Raw genomic sequence first — 17,750 nt, 5'->3', positions numbered from 1 at the left:
CCTCAAAGGCAAAGATTTGCAAAGAAAAAAACTGAGTTTCCCAAAGAAAAGCTTTAATGGAGCTTGTTACTTACAGGGACACTCTTAGGCTGATTACTGTGATGCACCTCTAGTCTTTAACCACACTGCATTATTATGCAGAGCTGGGGTTATAGCAGCTAGACAATGTAGTGGGAGGTGATTCATCTAAAAAAACAGACTTGAGGGCCACAGATAGAGCTCAGTGACAAGTGCTTACCTAGTATGAGTAAAGCCCTGGATTCCATCATCAGCCCTGGGGGTGGGAGGTTGAGAGAGAGTGGGGGGGGAGGGAGATAGAGAGAGGACAGGAGAGAGGGAGGAGACAGAGAGGAAAGATAGATAATTTTAGGACTTGAGATTTGTACACATTGGCTTAGCCCTTAAGTTCCTTTATCGTTACCAAAGCACATTTCCCCTTTCCAGAGTTGGATCTCCACTTCCTTTCCTTAACTTCTTATAAGCTTTCAGATTACAGTTGATTCTGTTCAAAGTTGCATCTGATAATTCACTTGTAGACAGCTTCATTTCTAAACATACTGAGGAGAGCTTTTGTTGTTTTGAGTGTGGTTTTGAAGGGTGGGGATGGATGGCAGCCGCTGTGGAGCCGGCCTTGGACTTCTGCTCACCTTTGCTCGGTGTACTTGGAAATTTAAGGACCTCTTCAAGGAAACAAGGTGCCAAGAAAAGAGCTTGATGCTGTAGCCTTCTCTTGCTGTAGCCCTCCTTGCTAAGCACGGACTCTAGATAGTTTTGTGGTAGTTGAGGGAAAGTCCAGCCCGCTACTGTGTAAACACAGCGAGTCTTTCTAACTGTGTATACATTTAACTGTCATCGTTATTATCTCCAGATGAAATAGAACAGCTCAGAAATGTGGCTACAACTGTCCACACAAATTCTCACACGAGCAGAGAAGCAGCATAAGTCTCCAGTGGCTCTACATTCTCACACTTGTTAATTCCCTGAAAACTTAATGTTAGATGAAGTATAATTGCAGATTTTCTTAAGAACCATTGACAGATACTTATCCTAAGTTATAAGCAACTCACACAGTGAACTGTGGGCAAACATTCCAAGATTTCCTTTAGCAGAAATACTTCCATGAAACCCAAGCATTCTCCAGACCTTTTGGATAAACAGAGCCATGAAGGGACTTGCCTTTGAGGATACTTGGCTTTTAAAAAAAGATAATGTTGCATGAACTTCCATTGCAGGTCAGGGACTGGAATTAATCCTTGGGATAGTAAAAATCATCTCAGAGACCTTACCATCTTTGGCTATACTTTGAATGGCAGCGTAAACTAGATGGCAAATGATATGGTGTATGAGGTATTTGGCATTGTCTGATGGTGAGTGAGGGTTGCTTTTTTATTTTAATTGTTAGGTGGTCTATTTAGTGCAGCTGTGTTTATGTTTCCTAAATGATAACCACTTGAACATGGTGACAAGTCCCTACAAATGAGAATAAGAATCTCCTTTTAAAAAATAAAATCATCCTGCCAATATGCTTCAAGTTGGGGTTGGGGATAGTATTTATCAAGTAACAGTGGCAAAAATAATTTATGCAACATCATTCAGTACAGCTAGTTTGCTGGATCACCCATTTTGACAACTTTGGTAAAGCTAAAAAATAACTGATACTTTAGGAGCCACATTTCACCGTGGAACAAACTTTGAAATGGTAGTTTTTGTTGTTGTTGGTTTTTAGGTTTTGTTGTTGTTGAATAGTCACTTGTCTTTGTTATTTAACTTCTCGGTTATTAAAAATGAGTGTTTAAATTAGAAATGCAGAACTCACAATTGACTTCGTTTTTCTTCAAAAAAAAATGAACATGCTCGGGGTCTTGACTGCAACAAAGGGACTTTGGCCTATTACAGAAAAATGCAGATAGTCAGAAGATGCTTGTGGGAATCAGTCATTTCTGAATTGCATGCAACATGTAAGGTACTAAGCTGCTAGGGCCTAATGACTAGCTTTTGGAGACATTTTCTTGAGTACTACATCCCTCATAACTCAAATGAATGTTTATTACTATTCTTTCATATTTCCAAAATATTTTCATGAATTTTTGGATTAGAAGCAGCTTGTTCTGGCTTGTTTTGCCACTTTGTTTCTTGAAACAAAGTGATATTTAGATTTTTGGTTTGTCTTAGAGGCCTTAATTATCTTACTTATGTTGAAGGAAGAAATAAGTTCTGTTTCAGTTATGTAAGAAAAGAGACTGTATGCTATGCTAATTTTGTATTTGCACAGTTAATATTTTTCAAGAAATTTGAGTCAGTGATTTGAACAGTGTAACTCAAGTAACTAGCCATCTGCAGTCTACTTTAAATTCAAGAGGACAGGACAGGGTCCAGGAAACTAACTCGACTGGCATTTATGTTTGGCTTTTCAGGTAATTGTCCCTATCTTTCCCTTTCTTCTCTCCACAGATAGGTGAAAGACAACACGTGTTAGTAACAGAAGAATCTTTTGATTCCAAGTTTTATGTTGCACACAATCAATTTTACGAACAGGTAAGAAACACCTCAGGACTCTTTAAAGTTTTTCTCCAAAATGATTTTTTTTAAAAAAAAAAAAAGCTCTGAAATGGAAAGCAAAGGAGATTTCAGAGGGTTTGTGTTCACACAGGGTTCATCTCGATGACTTATTCTATAGTCCACTCACTGCAGAGAAATACATGCATAGAGTGTATTTTAGTCCACATCAATCTCTGGTAAAACTAGCCTTAAACTTTTGGGAGTTTGGAAGCAGGCAGTTAATTAACCCTGCCAAAACGCCCCCAGCCTGATGACCCGGTGGGAAAATGTCTTGCTCCAACAGAAGACAGGAAGGATTGTATGCATGGGCAGCGCCAGCCTGAGAGGGCAGGGATTTCCTCTCCAGACACCTCAGTCCTGCATTGCCTTTGTTGGCTTGGTCATTTAGTTTTCCAGGCTTGTTTAGTTTTAGGTTTTTGTTTTTAAATTTACCTTTTTAAAAAGCACTGGAAGCAAAGGGGGGAAAAGTCCATTCTTTGGACTCCTCCTGTGAACCACTGTGTAGAACTGGGTGAGGATAAAACCTGCTTCACTTGGTGTTAGAGGCCACCTCTAGGGGCTCCCCTCTCCACAGCCTTTGGGATCCCATTTCTCCAGGCAAGCAAGCAGTTCAAAAAAGACCCAAAGCAAGAGCCAAGGAGGAGATGAAATCTGCCCTCCTAGAAAAGAAACTCCATTGGGGTGTGGGGGTAGACATGGGTCAGTCTGGATTGCATTGTCTTTTCTTAATGTCCAATGGGTTTTCCTAAGTTTGTACTGCTTTCTGACCAAATAGGAAGTGATATTTGCTAGGGGTCATGGCTGGAACTGGAGTGTGGGGACACAGCCAGTGTGGGCTGTGTCAGTATGTCAGGTAAGGGATGAGCAAGGGAAGCTGACTTCTCAAGTTAAAAAGCAGAAGGGTGTTGACTGAAGAAGCCTCAGCCTTGGTGACCCACCTGGATCAATCCCAGAGTGGGTGGTAGGTCCACAGAAAACTTGCTCTGCTCAGTCTCCAGAGGAGACTGCAGCTGAGGAAGGATTCCCAACATTCCACATTTGAGCTGAGTCTCTTTCCCGTCTCCTGTCTCATTAATATACTCCCGAGAGCCATTCTCTTATTCAGGCCAACCTTCTGCTCAGCCCTGGGGAGGCGGGTGATTGTGTTGCCTTGCCTCTTCCCTCTCCTTTCTCTTGCCATCTGGGTTTTTGCCTCAGCAGGGAACTTTTTCCCCTTCATTTTAAAGGCAATGGCATGCCTCATTAGCTGTTTCCTCCAATTTAAAGCTGCCAGGCTTTTTGCAATTATTAAAACTGGAGGAGGAAAAAAAAAATAAAACAACAACAACATTGAGCCCTTCATTCAAATCAAGGCTGCGGATCAAGGAGGGTTATTTTTCCAGGTCTCCCAGGGATAGTTTGCTCTAGAGATTTTCTTATTTCATAAAAACTGATTTAAAAGGGCTTTCATATCCCAATACGAAAGCTCTTTTAGTTCGTTTGCTTGCCATAAGTAATTCACCACCCAGGTGACCTTTTCCCTATACTTTGATGAAGCAGGGTACTCAGTGGTCATAAAAATCAAACTCAGAAAGACCAAGATCTAATTTTGCCTCACCAAGAAACTGGCTGAGGTACTTTTGGCTCTTATCTTTTTTCAAAATTTTTTTTCTCTACAACTAAGCCGATCAAAGATGTCAAAAGAGTTATTTTTCTCAATAAGATGAGTTCCAGAGGTGAAGATTGTATCTAAATATCAAAGTGTTGTTGGATTGGAATGGGTCTATTTGTTTTGGACATGAACTTGAAGAGATTGGCAAGCCCAGCTACAGTACTAAAATAGAAGTGTAAGGGAGAGTGAAGGCATTCAAACCACCTCTGAGTCCCAAAGGAGGGAAACATTTGCTCGAGGTAAACATGTACTTTTATCAGCAATCTCTAGTGGAAAGGGACCATCTGATTGTTTCCTGTGAACCAGCCAAAGTGCTCTTCAGGGTAGCTGGTTCGGTGTGGAGGCAGCCTCTGGGGGCTAACAAATGCTTGCCAGAGCTAGAAGAGCAAAAGACTCACTTGGTGCAAAACACCAATATGTTGTGTTATCCAGGTTGCTCTTCAGTGTCTTCCCTCTTCTCCTGGAAACATGTGTGTATACATCACAAAGAAACACGCACGCACACGCGCACGCGCACAGGCACACACGCACACACACACATGCCTTCAATTGAAGTATCTGTTACTCTGACAGCTAACTAGGAAGGTATTAAGAAAAAACACACATACAAGGCTTTCATCATTATTGTCTTCCTTTTCTTCATTGCATGGAACAGCCAAGTACAGAATATCAAAGGCCTGTCCAGAAGTGACTGGCTGACTGCTGGGAGAGGGGGAGGAGGGGCACTTCCTGGCCTGTGGTCCACATGCCTCAGGACAACAGTCATCTGGCGTTTGGATGAGCTCTGTCTACAGCCCAGTCCTTCCCCCCAGGAAAGCCTTCCAGTCCTCTAGGAACCCCAGTTCCTTGAGAAGCTGGAAAATACAGCCCACTTTGGATGGGGCGGGGGTCCCAGCATTTTAAAAAGGGCCTAAGGGGACCAAATCAAGAAATCTGAATCAAGTACAAGCCTTAGTTAATAGTGGCATATCAATATTGTTCATTGCAACTAATTTAGCAGACACATGTAAGATGTTCATGACAGGGGCAACTGGGTATGAGGTGTAGGAGAACTAACTCTGTGCCGATTTTATCATAATTCTATAGCTTTTAAACTAGTCTCAAATACAGTTTATTTAAAAACATCAAGCTTTCTGGATTTTTGTTTTGTAGGTGTTAGTGCCAAAGAACCCTTCATTCATGGGGAAAATGGTTGAAGTGGACATTTACGAATCAGGAAAACATTTTATGAAGGGCCAGCCAGTATTGGACGCCAAAGTATACACACCATCTATCAGCAAACCACTGGTGAAGGGAGAAGTCTCAGGTTTAACAAAGGTAAGTAAAAGATGCTTTCCTCTCATCCTGCTAGTAAAATAGCAGCTGTGGAAGCAAGTAATTCCAGACCATGTTTCCGTTATCATTTATGGTTCCCTTTTTATGCATTCATGAGGCTTTAATCCTTTCTGACAGATTGAAATCTGAATTAGAAAGATGTGTTTTTGCTGATGCCCACAGCTCTGCTCCTGCACCATAGAGGAAACAGGCTTTTTCCACTTTCAGGCTAGAAACAGAAGGGGAAGCCCTTATTTGCAGGTAAAGATTTGCAGTGAAGAAGATCTGACCTGGTATGTATGTGTATCTTAGATCCCAAGTAGAAGCAAGTGAAGAACAGAATGCTTTCTCACTACACTGGTGTTTATACTATCTTGAATACCTGTGGTCCAAAGGGCACTAAACCATGCCGTACACATGGTTTGATTTGTTTCACTAGAGGGTTAGCTAGGTATCTACTTAGGTCATGTAGAGTGAAAATTAAACATTTTTTTCTTTCTATAAAAAAAGGAACCCAATGCCTGTCTTCTACCTTGGTAAATCTGGCTGTTTGCCAAGCTCTCTCTTACATTTCATTGAACTACAGTTGTAAAAGCTGATGGAGTGTGAAATGAAAATGTGTATCACATTTCTAAGCATCATTTGATGTCCTTTCTCCAACACAATTATTAAGCACTCCAAAAAAAAGTATATAGCAATGACTTAGCATATGGGAAAAAGATAAGTCATGTAATTCCAAAATTCTTTTCATCTGTGTATAGCTCTTTCCTGAGATGGATTGTAAGGGAGTGTTAATGGCACTAACAGAAGTCTAGCTGTCCTTTTGGAACAGTGGCACAGAGGACCTATGAAGCCAGTGGACTGCCGCCTCTCCTGAGCTTGGCAGCCTGGCCCATTGTGGAATGGCATGGATTAAGCTTTTGTCACAACCCCAAGAGTGTTGGCTTAAAACACATAAGCATTAGTGTTTGCTATTGTGGTTTGTTTGTTTTGTTTTGTTTTTAACCATCTTATTTGGAGGCTGGGATAGATGGCCTAGAAGCCACAGTAATCTAGTACTGAAATTATATTGTTTGAAAATCTAGCTCTGAATACATTAGCTAATGCTTTTACAAATTTTCAAGGAACCTTTTTATTCTTTTTCTATATAGTGTGTTTTGCAAGCTGTGTGTGTGTGTGTGTGTGTGTGTGTGTATTTTTTACTTTGTATTCTTATTATTTGCCATGCTGGGGATTGATTCCAGGACCTACTACATACTAAGCAAGCACTCTACCACTGAGCCACTTCCCCAGCCCTTCAGTGTGGCTTGTAATTTGATAAGAGTGAAAAGGATTTCACAAAAATGGCAGATTATTATCTCATAGGCCCTGATTTGATTGAATCTTTTCATACACTCCTATTGCACAGGATACTATTTAAAGCATCACTAATAGTATGTAAGTATGCAAAAGTACAACTTTCAAATAGGTTTTTATCTATTGTGTTGTTTTCTAAAATGTGGTATCACATCTAAATTCGTTGAGGCAGACTTTCCTCTTCTCTTCCTCCCTTCTTCCAGCCTACAAAATAGTGTCATCAATCCTGCCAAGCCCTTCTCTGTGTGTGATGGCCTAGATCCTAGGTAGGATGAAGACTGAAGCCAAGTGGCTGCTGGCCTTACCTCAGCTTCTAGCAATAGACTCTCAAAACACACATGAAGCCAAAGGATTTAGGGACATTGGTTTGGGTATTTGCCTAAAGGAAACATCTGCCAAGTTTTGGTATTTTTTTTTTAATCATCATGTGTGACTTTCTATACATTGGTAAACCTTGGTTTTACTCCTCATTTTTAATCTGTTTGTTAGAGATACCTCAATTTGCACTGAGGATTGCACTTGCTCAGCAGGTGCTTTACCATTTGAACCATGCCCCCAGTCACCTCTCCCCATTTATGCCAGTTTTTAAATGTATTCCAGACTTCCTGGAATCAAAAGGTTTTATTCCTGCACTTGTCCTAATAGTACATTTTTTTCTGACCAAAGAATCAAAATGAATTTAGTAGGAAGAGAACATTTTCCATTTATAGGATTTTGAAGTAGATGTTGGGTCTTCATCCGTCCCACAAAAGACGGACGGGTCCGAGGAAAGGTAAGTGCAGGGCTCGCCCGTTCCCTAGCCTCCCTCAGCCCAGGAGACAATTAGACACAGCGGGGAGCCAAATCCAGCAGGTAGAAAAACTCGTTTATTAACAGAGAGCAGCCCCTTTTAAGGTATGGTAAGGGAGGAAGAGGAACCAATCACTGTCAAGGTCACACCCTATCATTCACCTGAGCCTTCAGGGGCTGGTTAGGTACCGTTGGGCAGATCAATTGGGCTCTGCCCACTCAACCCTCTCCCAGCGCCATCTTGGCTGCCCATGTGCTCTACAGTAAATTAGGCTCTGCCCACTCAACCCCCTCCCAGCGCCATCTTTGCTGCCCATGTGCTCCACAAGATGATAGACATTGTGATCACTTCTCAGCCTTTTTTTACCGTAACCAAAGACAGCAGATGAAGGTATAGAACCTGTGTGTGTGTGTGTGTGTGTGTGTGTGTGTGTGTGTGTGTGCATATGTGTGGTACTAATATGAACTCAGGGTTTTGTATTGTTCTGTTCTTCCTTTTGAACCAGGCCTACAGACCTGTTTTTTGCTAGTTCTTTTGTAGACAAGAATCCAGTAAACTTTTCTGCCTAGCGCTGGCCTTGAATTGAGATCCTGCAGATCTCAGCCTCCTGGGTATATAGAATTACAGGTGTGGTCTCTGGCATCACGCTAATAGTGCTAGAAGTGTTGGAGGAGTCAGTTTAACTAGTTGAACAAGGTACCATATGTTTACAATTGCAGAACTCTGGAAACAAAGGAAAGAAGATGGAGCACTCCAGGCAGCCTAAGCTGTATAGCTAGGACACTTCAGAACCAACAGTTGTTGTTTTTTTTTAATTAATTATTTGGGCTATGATCGTGCAGTTCATGTCACTGTTGCATTTGGCAGGGCTGTTATGTTTCTCCATTATATGTGTTTCTCATCTGCTCAGTGCTAGACCCTATCAGAACTTTTACCTTCTCAGTTGTCTGGGCTTTTCTTGACATTTTTTAGAAAAATAATCCTTTCTCTCCATTTTGCAAGAAAATTTGCAAAGCCCATAGCTTGCAAAGCAAAATACTATGCTCAAAAAGTCTTTTCCATTAGTACACCTCCTTAATTGAGAATTTTATGATCATTTTTTAAAAGTCTTCAGCCCTGTGCTTTGTACTTAAGCTGTCTTGCTTAAGTCCAAGCAGCTGTCCTATTGAACTCTTTTGATAAAACATGTGAGAAGAACCGCAGATTCAGAAAGAAGTGCAGGCTGGGCAGCAGGAACAAGGCTAATTCTGGCTCTTACATTGACCTTTTCTACACCAAGGTCCACAATCCTTGGTTGTCTCACATGGAACATGGTAGTAAAGAGTGATCACTGAGCCTAGTGCTGGTGGGCCACACCTGTGAACTTTGCTACAGGAGGCTGAGGATCACAGTTCTGAGCCAGCCGGGGCAGGAAAGTCTGTGAAACTCTCATCTCCAGTGAACCACCAGAAAACCGGAAGTGGCACTGTGGCTCAAAATAGTAGAGCATTAAACTTGAGTAAAAAGGGCTCAGGGACAGTGCCCAGGCCCTGAGGTCAAGCCCCACATCCACCTCCCACCCCCCACCCCCAGAAAAAAAGAAGTGGTCAGTAGGGACTCTTCCAACTCTAACATTCAGTGACAGAAATGTTTCCTTTGACAAAGCTGGACTGAATGCCTACCCTGTGACAAGACTTTGAATTTAGAAATACTAATACAAGCCTTGTTATTTTCAGATGGTAATAAGTAAATACCCATAACATGGTGGAAAAGGAAAACTATAATGAAGTAAAAGGTTTCCTCTCCTCCTCCTGCCCTTTTCTCAGCTTGTATTGAGGGTGGCCTCAAACTTGCAATCTTCCTGCCTCATTTAGTCTCATGACTAGTTAGAATGACAGACATATATCACAACACTTTTGACTAAAAACAAGTTTTTCTTATGGACCATACTTTCTCTTTTCAGCAATTAGAAGAAGAGAACCAAGAGAGAATAGAAAAGAGAAACAAAATTAATCTGGTTATATTTAGGGGAAGGTAGGAGCTGAATTGTTACCTCCATCATTAGAAGAAATAATTTTGAAAAAATATGATTAATTTCAGCAAAAATGTTTTGTCATATTATTCACTGGAAGGTCTCCTGGAGCTTGAGGGGATAACTACAAATCCTGGTCTTTATTATGGAGGAATGTTCCAGAATGGAAGAAGGGTTGGGGGAGGGAAAGGGCAGAGGACACAGAAGCTTTCATAGATGTTCTTGGACAAATAATTCTCAAAGTGTGGTTCCCAAAATATCTGCAGTGTGAGTTCAAGCCCCAGGACTGACAAAAAAAAGTGTCAGTATTATCTTGGAACTGATGAACAGGGCAAAATTTTAGACCCCAAGTTTCTTGAGTCAGAAAGCCTGGGAGTTAGAATCAGTGATCTGGTATTTTGTTTTTGAGACAAGGAGGTATCATTAAAGTGCCCAGGCTGGCCTTGATCTCTCCTTTTCCTGCCCTAGCCTCATGTATCACGATGCCTAGCATATGATCTGTTTGGTTTGTTTTTTTTTTAAACAAGCTTTCCAGTCAAACTGATAAACATTGAAGTTTGAAACCCACTCTCTAGGAAAAGATTCTCATGACAGAAGAGTGTTTGATATTTACAGAGGCAACTTTAATACCTTAATGTAATAATAGCAAGCTCTCCCAACTGTAAAAATAGCTTATACCTGAAGAGAACCTATTGCTAGATTTTCTTAGAACTGTACCAAATCTGTGGCCATTTAGTTGGATAGGAAGGTACGTATGAGCCACCATCAAAGAGTAGGGCCAAGTTTTGCTTTGTTTTGTTTTGGCTCCATTTGAAATCTAAATCCTGAACTTTGTGAAATTTTTCAAGTAACTGTATGCATATAAAAATAGAGCAAAGAATAATTATTGCACATATTACTATTCATTATTGGTAGCTGTGGACACATAGCCAATCGTGTCATCTGTATCATCTACTCCTCCCATTCGCTCATTATTTGTAATGAAATCTCATTTGTTATTTTATCTCAAAATTCATCACCATGTATCTCTAAAAGAAGATTTTTAAAAAACATACTAAATAATCAAACATATGCTAGATCTCTGAATTGCCATTGGCTAAATGCCCATGGTTATTGCTATAATACAAAGCCAGAATTTATGAAGTGATTACTCTAGGCTAAGTGCTCTTGCCTAGTATCTTCCATGTATCAATTCCTATCATCTTCATAATCCGTGAATAGCCCTGCAATTTTTAATATCCTGATTTCACAGATAAGCAATATGAGTATCCATTGACTTAGTAAATTACTCGCTTCAAGTCACAGAATTATAATTAGTATAAAAAGGAATTCTAGAATTTGTATCCCCATATTTTCAACACTCAAGCCTATGTTTTTGTTTTTGTCTTTTAGCAGTGATGCAATATACATACATAAGTATATCAACAGCATTTAGTGTGCTCACATTTGTATTCAGTTAACATCCAGAACTCTCTTTATCTTGGGAAACTAACAATCTGTACTCATTAGACAGTAATTCTCCACTTGCTCTTTTTTCAGCTCCCAGTAACTTTGGCTCTTTGCCTCTAGAAATTTCAGTACTCTAAGTACCTGTGTAAGTAGAATCATACTGTATTTACCATTTTATGACTTGCTTAGTGAAACTCTTATGGTGTTCTCAAGTTTCATAAATATTGTAGCATGTGTTACAATTTGCTCTTGAAGTCTTAATATTGTATCATATATTATGTGTATATATACATGCAGACATACATGTGTATATACATATACACACATATACACACTGCATACATAGTCTTATCTTTTGATCTTTTGATCATTCTATCTCTTCCTCCTGAGTGCTGGGATTAAAGCTCTTCAATCTGATTTGTTGTTGCTGTTGTTACGGGGCTTGAACTTAGGGCCTCGGCACTATGCTTGCACTCTTTTGCTCAAGGCTTGCACTCTACCACTTTGAGCCACAGCTCCACTTGTGGTTTTTGAGTGGTTAATTGGAAATAAGTCTCATGAGGATTTTTCTGCCCCAAGTAACCTTGAACAATGATCCTCAGATCTCAGCCTTCTAAGTAGCTAGGATTGCATTCTACTTTTAAAGGCTGAATCATACTCCATTGAATGTCCATACCCATTTCATTTACTATTCACCTGTCAGGAGGCAGTTGTTATCACTTTTGGCTATGGTGACTGATGCTTACTCTGAACACAAGTGCACAAATACGTCTCCAAGTCCTTGTTTTCAGTTCTTTGGGGTATTTATCTAAAAATTGGAAGACTGGATTATATTCTCATACTGCTTCTCACTTTAGCTCTACCATTTTATACTTCTACCCTCAGTGCACAAAGTTTCCAGTTTTCCCCATCCTCATCAATCTTTGCTCTCTATATTCTCACTAGTGGACTTCCTGGTGGGGTAAGTCAAGCCTGTGTGTCTAAGCCCACATCCATACTGCCTTTCCTTTTTATTTAAAATTTTATTATTTGCTAACTTCTGGGCAGTAGTTCCTCTTCATATAACAGAATCAGTGTACACTAGATACAAGAAGCTCAGGCAAAATAATGGGGAAAATGGAGGATATTAATCATCTTGTGTGTGTTCAGTTAGAAAAGAATATAGAGAGTCTTGTCTGCCTCCAGAAGACATGGGACTGTGAACAGTGCTGCTGTCTCATTAAAAGCTAACTAGTTTTGTTTCTGATGTTCTCTTCTCTCTGTATGTACCCATCTTACAACAAATCACTGAATTTTATCATTTCTCAGATCGATACTTAAGGAATCAGAGCGGTTCTGTGCCTGGCAGAAGATTGGAAAGAATAACTTCTCCCCCTGTAATTTTAAACTTAGAGTCAGCTCTCTTGCAAACGTTTTGTCTTTTTTAATTCATTCCTAGTCATAGACCTGCTTTTTAGAAAGTGATGTGAGGGACATGGCATTGTGAATGTGCTGGAGGATTTAAAGGCTGTTGAATTTAAGTTCAATTTATAATCACAGTTCCTGGGATGTTATACAACTCACTTCTTTAAATGTCAGTGTTTTCACTTATAAAATACAGATTGCAATGGATCCACAGAGGATTAGACAGGTAAACAGAGTATCTGAAGCCCAATAGGTATTAGTATATATGATGAAAGGACTTAGTAGGTATTGCTTTAAAAACAACAATTTCCCAGTTTTATTTAGATTATTTTTACTTTAATTTTTTAAGTACTTAGCTCTGCTTGGTGCCAGTGGTTCATGCCTATAATCTGAATAGCTATTTGAGAGGCTGTTATCTGAGGTTCAAAGACAACCTAAGCAAACAAATCCATTAGTGGCTGAAGTAGTAGAGTGCCAACCGTGAGTGACAAAGCCCAGCAAGAGTACCAGGCCTTGAGTTCCAGCTCCATTACCAGCACACACACACACACACACACACACACACACACACACACACACACACACACACACACGAAAAGTGCTCTAGTGAGCTTCTACTCTACATCATAATATACCAATTAAGAACCTAGATTCTGGCTGGGCATTGCTAGTTCATCGCTGTAATCCTAGCTACTCAAGATATTAAGATCTGAGAAATGAGGTTTGAAATTAGTCAGAGCAGACAAATTCAAGAGACCCCATCTAATAAGCAAAAAGCCAAAATAGAGGTGCAGTTTAAGAGGTAGAATGCTAGCCTTGAGTGGAAAAGGCAAAGGGATAGTGCCTGGGCCCTGAATTCAATTCAATTCAATTCCAGACAAGGAGAAGAGAAGGAAAAGAAAAAAGAATACCCGAGTTTGAAAACTGGTTCCAACACTTAATAAGCATAGGATTTTGAAGAGAGTCAGTCTCTTTCCTCTCTCTGCAAATGAGGTTAACAAGACATACACAGAAATGGCCTGGCAGTCGATAAATGTTGCCTACTATTGGCAGTATCATTATTCGTGATACATGCAGGAGCATCCTTTCACTTTAATTAATGAAGGTAAAAATTGCACATTATTTTATTATTTCAAAGGCATTTACTGGCCATTGATTTTTTTTTTTTAACAAAATGGCAGATGAAACAACATCAACCTCTAAGGCTCCTTCATGTACTGAGAATGACAAATCATCCAAAAGGGCTTCTTTGCAGTTTTCTACAGCATTGGCAATTCTTGCTGACAGGCGGATCTTTCCCGCTTCTTTATGTCCTTGTTTAAAAGAGAATATTCTAGACTCTAGATCTGCCCCTTCCATGTTGTTTCTTAAAAGTTCAGGGACAGCTGCCCTGGGGTGCCTGGCTGCCACCTGTTTCTCATCTGTGAGGACTTTGATCCTCATAATGGATTCACTTGGGTAGTTACATAGCTCAGCACTAATACAACCAGTTGCTCTTGAAAAGGAAGCAGAAGTGTTAAAGGGTGGCATGGTTTGCCTCATTACCAGACAAAGGGCCAGCAGGACATTCAGGCGCGGTGAGTTTTGCGTACAAACTATCCTGTATTTTCAGTGCTTTGACCCTTAGAAAAACACCGCTAAAATGCTTTCCTCTCCATCTAACATTCATTTCCAAAACCACTGAAGTGAAAGGCTCTATTAGTTTAGGGCCAGATTTGAAAGCACATGAAACTGCGTTCACAAGGTTAAGAAATGGCTTAATAATTAAGTTAAAACAGTTGAAAGTGGATCTAATTTCAAACAGATCAGCTAACCGTGTTAGAAGCAAATGAGGGTGTGTTCCTTCCTATTTTCCTTCCACCCCCAAGATATTGGCTCCAATCCTAAGAAGATTTTCCAATTCCTTTTTTTAAAAAACTTTATCCAAGATTGAATTCTTTATTACCCCTATGTTAAGTTAGTATCACAAGCAATTAAAACTGTAGTACCCTTAATATTTTCTGCATTTCTCTCTTTCATATTGCATTTCAGAATCTCTTCTGCAGACCACTGAGGGAGTAGTTGAGTTCTACAGTGTACATGCAGAGCTAGTGAGCTCTGTCTTGTTGGACATCGCTACTGCTCAAGTATTATTGTATCAATTCAAACTGTGTTTAGTACATCTCCAGTATCTTCCTTGACCAGTTCAAATACCAACCAGAGTGTCCTCAGTGTTTAGCCGATGCTAAGCAATTAGCTTTTATTTCACTCAATTCACTAATTGCACAATCACTGATGGTAATTCTCTTCCTCCTGAGGGTTGGAGCTGGGGCATAGTGAGGGGAATTGCTTGCATCAGGAACTAATTGTGCCATAATAATAATAACAGTTCCCATTTAGTGAGCCTCTACTATGTGCTTAGTATGGAGCCTTTTTACTTGTAATGACTATATTTGCTTTAGAGAGGGCTAGGGCAGCTGAACACAACACCATGCTCTCTATACTTCTCTGCACAGTCCCAAAAAAGAACCATGGGCTGCGATGAGGCAAGCACTCCTCCCCAGTCCTTTGTCTCCATTAGGGTAGGAGAAGAACAGTGAGCTTGAGACACAGTCTCTAGCAGACTCCTGAGCAAAGAATCAGACCCCTGTGTCTTCCTGCTTAAATACATGGTATTCACATGACACCTGTCTTCTGTGCTTCTATATTTATTCAATTTACTATTATCTAGGCTTAACATTAGAAATAAAAATAATGAAATTAGCCTTGGTCTTTGAGGAGCTTTTGGTCTGCTCTTCTGTTGTGATCCTGTAGGTATGTCCTGTAACAGACACATAATTGTGCTTATGGTTCAAGTATAATTCATGGGGGATTTATACCACATCATCCAAATTTGCTCTATTAAGAGGAAGATGCCTTCTTCAGTGTGAATATACTGGGCTGAACGCCCATGACTCATACCTGTAGTCCTAGCTACTCAAGATATCTGAAGATCACAGTTCGAAGTCAGCCCCAGGCAGGAAAGCCTTAAGACTCTTATCTCCAATAGATTACAAAAATTCTGGAAGTGGTGTTGTGGCTCAAGTGGTAGAGCACTAACCTTGAGTGGAAGAAGCTCAAGGACCAGTGCCCAGGCCCTGAGTTCAAGCCTCAGGACCAGCAGAAAAAAAACTAAAACTAAAGCATGTACAAGGTAGGGGAATCTTCCTCATAGGAGCCACAGCTGTATTTCAACAACACTGAGCATATGTCTTCAGAGTCCTGCCTTCTACCCCTCCCTCAAGGCTGGTTCTGGACAGCCTCCAGGAGAACGCTCTCTCTTGGGGTGATTGGAGCTAGCTGTCCAGAGCTACTCTCAGCGTCCCCATTTTTATTATCTTACATCGCCAAATGTCTTTGCCTTTTTGCTCAGTTACCCAATTATCAATGTCACATATGACCCTGTGCCTCAGTTTGGGTGGTGCTGTCCTACTTTGTTCAGTGTTGTTCCGTATCATTAATAATAATGCCCTCTTCATTCCCTAAAACATAATAGAGTAGATTATATGATTACCCTAGGAATGCCCAAGGTAAATCTAGCTCTGTCAAGCAACTCTTACAACACAAAAGCAGAAAATGTGATCCTGCCATCCAAGACATTAAAGTCTAGGTAGGAAGAGGAGATGTGTGTTGTCGTTGTGTTTGTGTTTTGTAACCTTTCATATGTGTAAACCTAATTACCCATGTGACAGAGAGAGGAGTTGGGTCTTTGGGAGGTGATTAGATGATGAGGCAGATTTCTGCCTTCGTAATACAGACCCCAGAAGTTGCCCTGTCCCTTCTGCCAAGTGAGAACAAAGCAAGAAGTCACTGTCAGGCCAAGCACTATGGCATATGCCCATAATCCCAGCTACTGTGGAGATCGAAGTGGAAAGATCACTGACCAAAGCCATCTTGGGCAAAAGTGCGAGACCATATCTTTAAAATATACTGATAGCAGAAATGAGTGGAAGTGGTGCTGTGGCTCAAGCGGTAGAGCACTCTTCTTGAACTGAAGAGCACAAGGCAGCACCCAAGCCCGGAGTTCAAGCCCCACAACCGACCAAAAAAAGAAAAAGAAAGAAATGACTAGGTGAGGTGGCTCAAATGGTAGAGTAGCCTGCCTAACATGCATGAGGCCCTGAGTTTGATCCCCCAAACTACCAATAAAAATACTGTCTATAAAGCAGGAAGCATGGTCTCGCCAAACACAAGATCTTCTGGCACCTTAATCTTAAGCTTCTCGGACTCTAAAACTTTGAGAAATGAATTTCTTTAGCTCAAAAAACTGTATACCATTTTTAGCATTTTTATTGTGGTAATCCAAAGGGATTAAGATAGTAGGTACACATTAAAAAAAAAAAAAATCTAGCCAAGCATGGCTCAAGCCTACAATCCTAGCAACTTGAGAAGCAGAGATTGGGAAGGATAGAAGTACAAGGCCAGCCTAAGAAAAAATGTTCAGGAGACTTTATCTCAAGCAAAGACTGGCTATGGTGGTGTATACCTGTTATCCTAGCTACAGCACAATGGCTCGGTACAGTGCTGCACACTTGTTTGTTCTCAGTGGCATTTTTGTAAAGCACAAACAAGTAGGATGGTTGCAGCCTAGATTGGCCAGGAATAAAGCAAGACCTTACCTTGAAGATAACCAATACAGAGAGGAGCTAGAGAAATGGTTCAAGTGGTAGACCACCTGCCTAGTAAACAAAAGGCCCTGAGTTCAGTCCCCCAGTACTATACACCTACCATCTATACCGTGTCAGAAAGCTAAATTGGGACAAGAGATTGTACCAAGGTGGAAAGTCTTTGAAGAGTACCAGGGAATCTAGGGGTCAGGATTCTTTTCCACAGGAAATCATTGGGCTTGTTTAAATAGGTAGGAATTTGCATAGGGATACTAGATAATTCACAGGATCATTGCAATGGTTGAGAAGTGCGATTGTTGCTTCGTTTTCTAGAAACACCATCCAGAAACACATAGGAGCCACTGGTAAGAGGCCTTGCCCTGCCCTGTAGTGCCCAGCAAGACAGAGGAGGACCAATGGTGTGGCTGCTACTGCTCACTACCCAACCACTGTCACATCTGTTACACCTCAGTCTTGTGCCTATAACCTGGGGACAAAGGAGGGTGGGAAACATTATTTTTGGAAATCTATTTTAGGAAGGTAGAATTTACAACATGAGAGGCTCTCAGTGTGAAGAGAATATTCAAAGCA

At 40.6% G+C, this 17,750-nt stretch overlaps 1 protein-coding gene across 2 annotated transcripts in view; it reads left to right on the top strand.

The window, feature by feature from the left end:
- Window positions 1-17,750, top strand: part of Cdkal1 (CDK5 regulatory subunit associated protein 1-like 1) — a 520,358-nt gene that overhangs the window by 484,303 nt on the left and 18,305 nt on the right. For both annotated transcript variants that reach the window (XM_013030462.1, XM_013030461.1), the window contains 2 exons: window positions 2,452-2,535; window positions 5,363-5,527. In XM_013030462.1, the coding sequence (XP_012885916.1) occupies window positions 2,452-2,535; window positions 5,363-5,527 (249 nt within the window). The remainder of the gene's footprint in view (window positions 1-2,451; window positions 2,536-5,362; window positions 5,528-17,750) is intronic.

Source organism: Dipodomys ordii, unplaced genomic scaffold (genome assembly GCF_000151885.1).
Source record: "Dipodomys ordii isolate 6190 unplaced genomic scaffold, Dord_2.0 Scaffold130, whole genome shotgun sequence".
NCBI classification, from domain to species: Eukaryota; Metazoa; Chordata; class Mammalia; order Rodentia; family Heteromyidae; genus Dipodomys; species Dipodomys ordii.
Note: the sequence above shows the minus strand (reverse complement) of the source record. Positions and strands in the feature narration are given on the sequence as shown.